The sequence below is a fragment of the Myzus persicae genome, unplaced genomic scaffold, assembly GCF_001856785.1.
Source record: "Myzus persicae strain clone G006 unplaced genomic scaffold, MPER_G0061.0, whole genome shotgun sequence".
Taxonomy (NCBI): domain Eukaryota; kingdom Metazoa; phylum Arthropoda; class Insecta; order Hemiptera; family Aphididae; genus Myzus; species Myzus persicae.
Genome location: NW_019104457.1, coordinates 1 through 7,734, shown reverse-complemented (window position 1 = coordinate 7,734; position 7,734 = coordinate 1). Strand labels below are relative to the sequence as shown.

Sequence of the window (7,734 nt, the reverse complement as noted above, 5' to 3'; positions counted from 1 at the left end):
GGGGTCTATTCTCAAAGGTATCGAAAACAGTTTTCGATGGAAAATCAGTCGAAAAGACTGATGGTTTCGACATTTACAAAAAAGACTATTCTCAAACGGTTTTCGACTGTTAATTCGATAGTAGTTTTCGACTATTTACAACGACAGCGGATTATGAGTCGAAAACGGTTTTCGACACATAATTTCCAATTTAATTCCATTGTTAATCAGTGTTTAATATTGTTAAACTGTTAAATATATTTTATTTCATTGCCGATTTAAAATACTTTGAACTTTCTTATTCATTTTTTCTATTACCGATAATAGTTATACTAGTGTTAGTTATGGCATTTGTTGATGACGATTTAGAAATGTATATGCAATTGAATGGCATAGTAAACATGGAAATCGTCAATTTTATTGACGATAATGAACCAAGACGAATATTAAAACAAGAAGATCCTTTTGTTGGTAGGTCCAACCTTTATTATAACTAATATTTTTATAACAAAGGACAAATAGATAGTTTATTATTCATATCAATTTATTAAGCGGACTTACTAAAATCCTTTTCTTTTAATTTTATATTGTTAACTAATTTAAATTTGGAACCAAACATATTTTTTCTTTCAGAATTGTCAGATCGGAAGTTTATTGGTACTTATCGTTTAAGTAAGCAATTAGTTGAAGAACTTATAGATACATTGACTCCTTACATGAATAGTCCAATGACGTCTTCTGGGATAACTATAAAAAGAAAAGTTAGTTGCTAACTATTGATTATTGAGGATAGGCGCAACTAAGGTAACAATGCTTGTGAGGGGGGACGCTTCTTCACAATTTTGTTAAGTAATTCAGTCGATTTTTAAACAAAAAACTGTGGTGGGCTATTTGGATAACTGGGGGGACTTAGCCCTCCCCCTAGTTGCGCCTATGTTATTGAGATTAGGCACTATTAGTTTTGCTAATGACTTAGTAAATAATAATAAAAAAATATTTTCATTTAAGGTATTAACAGCTCTAAGATTTTTTGCTAGTGGGAGTTATCAGCAGGATATTGGGGAACACAGAGGCGCAGCCCTTAGTCAACCCTCAGTTAGTAGATGTATTACTGAAGTTGCAGAAGCATTAAATAATCCTATAATATTAAATAAATACATACATTTCCCAAGCACTATAGAACAACTTAACATTATTCGACAAGGGTAATTCAATTTTTTTATTTTCTTAATTTAAGTATTAAGTATATATAGGTAATACATGATTTAGATTTTACAACAAATTTGGAATACCAGGAGTTATTGGAGTTATAGATGGAACTCATGTGGCTATTGTACCACCCAATACCGCCGATGATGTATATCCAGAACATATATATGTCAACCGGAAAGGCTATCATAGCATAAATACACAACTTGTGAGTTTATAAAATATAAAATATTATTTATATTTGGAAGGTATATTATTAAAAAAAATTCATTAGATATGTGATTCCGATTTAATGATCTTAAATGTATGTGCTAAATTTCCGGGGAGTACGCACGACAGTCATATTTGGCGTCTTAGCCCTGTAGAAGGCCTTATGAAACAGTTACATGCAATTGGACAAACATCATACTTCTTACTAGGTACACAATCTCAATTTTTTTTTATTGTTAACAACATTTTTAAAGTTTTTAATATATTATACTGGCAGGTGATTCTGGATATCCATTGAGACAGTGGTTATTGACTCCATTGTATCAACCACAACCAAACACTCCAGAAGCTAACTATAATAAATGGTTTTGCAGAACAAGATCAATAATTGAACGTTGTAATGGTGTTCTTAAAATGCGGTTTAGGTAAATTTATATATAATAGTATAAAAATGATAAATGTAATAATTAATAGGGCTATTTACTTTTTGATATCTATTTTAGATGCTTACTTAAACATAGGGTACTTCACTACTCACTAGAAAAAGCTGCCAGTATAATTAACTCATGTACCATTTTACATAATATTAGCATTTCTAATAACATACCAATAATTAGAAATATAGAAGACTTGACTGATATAGATTTAGGTAATATAGACAATGATCCCGAAGTTGAACAAATAGTCAACAGAATTAATCCAGAACTCACTGCTGGAAAACGGATGCAACAAACAATCATTGATTTATATTTTCAATAAGTCCAGAAAATTCACAAATTATTAAAATACCAATAGTGTAAGAAATAACAATTTATATTATATACATTTAAATAAACAAATCTTATAAAAAAAAACTTTGCAGAATAACAACATAAAAAATAAAAGTATCTTATATTCAGTCTGATTATATTAGTTTCAGTATCACAAAATTAAAACTAAACTAAAAAAAACAATTTTTTCAATACAATGTAATAATAATATACATAATACATATAGTAACAATCAATAAAATAAAATATTTTTTAACAAAATGTTATAAACTTATAAATACTAATGATTAATTTTTATCTGCATTAATCTGCATATTCATTTTTTTCTCCATTATTGCTAATTTTTTTTCTTTTGCAATAGCAATTCTCTCTAAAAGAACTAACTTTTTAGAGCAATAATCTTTTAGAATTGTATTCCTCTCATCAATTGTATTGCCAACTTGAATAGAAGCATTGACCGATTTTTGTAGAATATTAAGTTTACTAGAAAAGGTTTAATTGAATACCCACATAATGTAATATAATATAAGAATCGTTAAGGTTAAATATAGAAAGGGCACATGTCCAATATTTTACAAAAATCACTTAATTGCATTATTATCAAATTTAATATCAATAAATATATGATTTTGTGTAAACAGGACATGTCTTATAATATAAAAAACTAAACTTATATTCTCCTTATATTCTATTAAAAAAATAAAAAAAATATGCCATAATAATCAATGAATATCATTATATGATTTTATATGCTTTTTACAAAAAGATGCATAGAACAATTTCAAATTGCACTAAAATGAATTGACATAGGTACTTAAAATTACAGATTGTTAGGTACCAAACTTAGCACTTAATACTAATAATATTAATGCAATACAAAGTTTACACGGCACACCGCAACAAAACATTTATACAACCAATAATGTTTTTAAGTAAAAACAATGTAATGTTCATATAAACTCATGAAAATAATACCTTTGTTTACTAGTGAATTTAATACCAACTTCATTCTTTTGAGATCTATAAGCATAAAAATAGTAATTAAAACTTATTTTGTACATATAAAATAAGCAATAAATATTAAACACTTACATATCAATGTCATTATTTAGTAATTCATTTGTAGTTGGCCTATAAAACATTAATTTTGTTCATATAAAAATGAGTTCATGATTTATTATACTTACATTTATAATTTATAGTATTATAATGATTTAAACACTTACATTTCCATGTTGTTGTGCAAAAAATCATTTGATGATGATTGAATTTCCGGTGGTAATATTTCAGTTGACCTATCAAATATTAATTTTTATTGGTGCTATGTACTATAATAGTTATTGCTTAATAGAATATATACAAATGTTGTAATAAAAGAAAATACAGTTAATGCTTACAGCAAAATATTATCAGTAGAATCCATAACAACTTCATATCCCTCAAAAGTAATTGAAGGTTCCACTGTATTAGGGTGGCCAAAAATGGGGACATCTCCAATTAAAGTAGCAATTTTTTCTTCTAATGGAGCTAATTCTAATTCATCTGTTTTTCCACTTCCTCCCCCAGTTTTTCTTAAATTTTTTTTTAGATCCACGCTCTTTGTTTTTGCATTGCATTTCATGTCAGTCCAACACTAATTGTGTAACAAATAAAATGTTAAACAATAATTAGTAACTAATGAAATACTTATTGTTAATTAATATTTGTCAATACCTTTCTCCACTTATCTGCCGTTTTCTTTGCACCAATCATGGAATTTAAATTTGAAGTTATTTGTTCCCAAAGTTGTTGCGCATTTTTGTGGGTAAATTGTGAGTTGAATTTACCTTTTTTTAGTTGTACATTGTTCTCTAAGAATTCAACAAGAGCTTCCTTCTGTGCATAAGTCACAGACTTTCCTTTTGTTTTTCTATCAGCCATAATGCAAATCACTTAATCGCTTATGATCCAATACTAGTTTAAAACTATAAGTATAATGTAGGTTTAAACTGTAGTCTGTAAGACTACCTACCTATAAGATTTTTTAATTTTTATTATAATATGAACTTTACTATCATAAAATAAGATAACAATTTCAAATTTCATGGAAAAAAAAATAACTTTTTTCGATGATCGGAAACACTGTCGAATAAAATTTATTCGATTCATCAAGATTCGATAAATGTTTGAGAATACGATTGATCGAAAATTTGAAATCGAATCAATTATTTCGATCGAAAGTTGACAATCGAATAAATATTTTCGACAACCAATTTCGATTGATTTGAGAATAGGCCCCATAGGGGTTTATATTACAATGAGTATATTGTCTATTAAGTATTAAGTTTTTTTTCTAGCAAAACACTTTTCTGGTCTGATACCTTAGATCAGTACAAATGTACAAATTACAAAATATAAATATTACAAATCACAATATAGTATATAGTATATACCCACCTACAATGGTTATAACAATTAACAATAGCCAGTGTCAACTTTGTCTCCTAATTAAAATTAAAAATATATATTTCATAAAATCATAATATTTCACAATATTACAAAAATGAAATATTACTTAATATTTTAGAAATTCTTACTATGTGATGGAATAAAATAGCTTAACTTAACCCACAGAAATATTTACATCATTATCTTATTTTCCTATAGATCATAGGCTAATATTTATAAATATTATATATCTTTATAATTAATTTTTAACTATTCCTTCATAATACCTTCTATTTTCATGAAATAATTACAAATTAAACAAGAATAATTAAATTATTTTATACTATTTTTTTTAATAAATCTTTAATAGTCAGAAATCATAATTAACCGAAAATAACCGGTATTTTTCAGAACCGGTATTAACCGGTTCTAGAACCCTTATATTTTTTTAGAAAACCGGAACAAAACCGAAACCCTTAAACAAATTAATTTAATAACCGGAACCGGAACCGGAACCGAAAAACCCTGTAGGTTCCAGTCCCTGGTTTAAATATTATCATGACGGGAAAAAAAGATCAGAGTCCGAGCGGAAACGGGGAAAAACGATCATAGTCATGTGTATGGTTTTTAATTTTAGTACGTAATTTTGTTATCCAGTATTTATTATTAATCACATCGATAACGACCGTTGTTATGTACTTGTTGCGTTTTGATATAATATTATCTGCAGACTGCAGTACGTACGACGATTTTACAGTGAAATGATATTGTTATAACAGTATTATTTGATCATATTTTACGTCCCACGTGTTTTAGTATTTATTTTTCATAAAAACGGACAAGTGCTAAGTTTTTTTTTTTTAAATGGACACCAGTTTTAGTGATTCTAGTGCAGAATCTGAAAAGGACAATGCTAATCGGGTCAAAAAACGAAAAAAAACCGGAAGATTGAGTGAGGTAATGAAAAAAATTCGTGCAACGTCCAACGAGTTAGGGAGTGACTGTCTTTGTAAGAGGTATAAATGTTTCGAAGTTATTTCTCCTGAAGAAAGAAATAGAATCATCAAACATTTCAACAATTTAGGTGAGTCAACCGCCAAAATGAGTATCTTGGGGGTTTGATTACGATTCAACCTGTTGTACAACGTAGAAGTAGGAAGGATCCGAACGAAGCAAATTTTAATGATTCCTCTTATAGTTATCGTTTGCGCAGTTATGTCGATGGTGCGTTGCAAGATATTGTTATTTGTTATAAAGCTTTTTTAAGTATCCATGGTATTTCTAATCGTCGTGTTCAAACAATAAAAAAAAAATTGCTTATTTCTGGTGTAGTTGGCACTGATAATCGCGGAAAACATTCTAACAGACCGCATAAGTTATCTGATGACACCAAGACAAAAGTTTTTGATTTCATAAAATCTTTGAAAGGTAGAAAATCCCATTACTCACCCAAGGATAGTGAAAAACTGTATCTCCCGGAAGAATTAAATATTAAAAAACTTCACACGTTTTATAATGACAAACATCCTGCAAATATAGTAGGTTATACAACTTTCCGTGACATATTCGAACAAAAATTTAATATATCATTTGGGTACCCTCGAAAAGATACTTGTAGTGTATGTGATGTTTACAAAGCTGAAATAAAACTAATAGAAAACCAGATCGCTACTTGCGTAGATAATGATACAAAAAATAGTTTAAATAAAACATTAAAAAAAAAGTCAGTAGAACATGAATTACACCAAAGAAAGGGCGATAAGTTCTATGAACTGAAAAGGAGGTATAGGAGGGTAGCAAAAAAGACTCCTGATTTAGAAGCTATAGTTATGGACTACCAGAGAAATCTTCCAATACCCAATATTACTACTAATGATGTGTATTATCGTCGACAGTTAAACTTTATTTCCTTTAATGTACACGTTTTGTCAGATGAATCTTCAATATTGTACACGTATGATGAAACTGTCGCACGAAAAGGAGCAGATGACGTATGTTCAATGCTTGAACATTATTTTTCCAAAATTTTGGATCCGAAAGTCAAACAATTAATTATTTTTTGTGATTCATGTGCAGGTCAGAACAAGAATTACACTATAATAAGATTTTTTCATTATATGATCTGTAAAAAGAAACGTTTTGATAGCATAAAAATGGTGTTCCCAATTCGTGGTCATTCGTATTTGGAATGCGATAGAGATATGGGAAAAATTAATTCTAAATCTTATGCTGAACTACCTGATGACTGGAGGAATATCTTTCTACAGAGCCGTCAAAAACCAACACCATTTAATGTTATTGACTGTGCCATTGAAGTCGAGTTCAAGACATGGACAGATTATTTCTCAGATTTATACCCAACAAGATGCCCAATTCCAACGAGACCCATTCGAGTGTTACTTATTGAGGAAAGTAAATCTCGATTTATATACCACAAGTCTATGTATAATGGGCCTTACTTATCAGCTGTCATCACTCGCCCCACAAATAAAAGGAAACTAAAAAATAAAAACACTACTCTACGTCCTCTATACGATGGTCCTCTTCCAATAAAAAAATCAAAACTTAAAGACCTACTACACCTAAAACAGTTTTTAACCAACCAGGATGCCCAAAAATTCTATGACGCACTTAAGTCAGATGAAGCAGATGGAGATGAAGACATTGTGGAGTATGCAGATAATACACCAATCGATGAAAATGAAGATCAATAACGGGAAGAAAAGATCAATGTCAATATTTTTTTTTTTCAATTTTTTTTTTCTTAAAATCTAAAATGTAAATTTAATATTTTTTTGATTCATTGTATCTAAAATAAGTTATATCACTAAAATAAATTTTTTTGAATTATTTTATACTTGATCTCTACGTTTATTGGGTTCTGAAAGTTTAAAATTGCAATACTGAATATTTTAGGAATATTGACTATTATCGTTTTTCCCCCTTAACCCTTCATCTGCTTTTGGTTAAGAATGGGGAAAAATCACATTATTGTTTTATCAATAATTTTTGTAGACTTATTCGTAGTCAAAAGACAAAACATAAATCTAAATTAATTATATGTAAAAGATATTTTACAACTTTTAGTAAAACCCCTTGTAAATATAAGCTATGGGGTGATCATGGATTAAAAAAACAT

At 28.6% G+C, this 7,734-nt stretch overlaps 3 protein-coding genes across 3 annotated transcripts; 2 read left to right on the top strand and 1 right to left on the bottom strand.

Moving 5' to 3' along the window:
• Positions 1-323: 323 nt before the first annotated feature.
• LOC111042321 (putative nuclease HARBI1) lies at positions 324-2,157 on the top strand. Its single transcript, XM_022326893.1, has 7 exons — positions 324-450; positions 613-740; positions 988-1,184; positions 1,249-1,396; positions 1,463-1,607; positions 1,676-1,823; positions 1,902-2,157. The coding sequence occupies exons 1-7, from the start codon at positions 324-326 to the stop codon at positions 2,155-2,157; spliced, it is 1,149 nt and encodes a 382-aa protein (XP_022182585.1).
• A 298-nt stretch (positions 2,158-2,455) lies between these two features.
• On the bottom strand, positions 2,456-4,088 carry LOC111042320. Its single transcript, XM_022326890.1, has 6 exons — positions 3,882-4,088; positions 3,566-3,801; positions 3,395-3,463; positions 3,261-3,299; positions 3,144-3,188; positions 2,456-2,651 (listed from the first exon to the last, which is right to left on the bottom strand). Exons 1-6 carry the CDS (start codon positions 4,086-4,088, stop codon positions 2,456-2,458), a joined length of 792 nt encoding a protein of 263 aa, XP_022182582.1.
• A 1,371-nt stretch (positions 4,089-5,459) lies between these two features.
• LOC111042319 lies at positions 5,460-7,309 on the top strand. The gene is made up of 2 exons (XM_022326889.1): positions 5,460-5,604; positions 5,685-7,309. The coding sequence occupies exons 1-2, from the start codon at positions 5,460-5,462 to the stop codon at positions 7,307-7,309; spliced, it is 1,770 nt and encodes a 589-aa protein (XP_022182581.1).
• Positions 7,310-7,734: the final 425 nt, after the last annotated feature.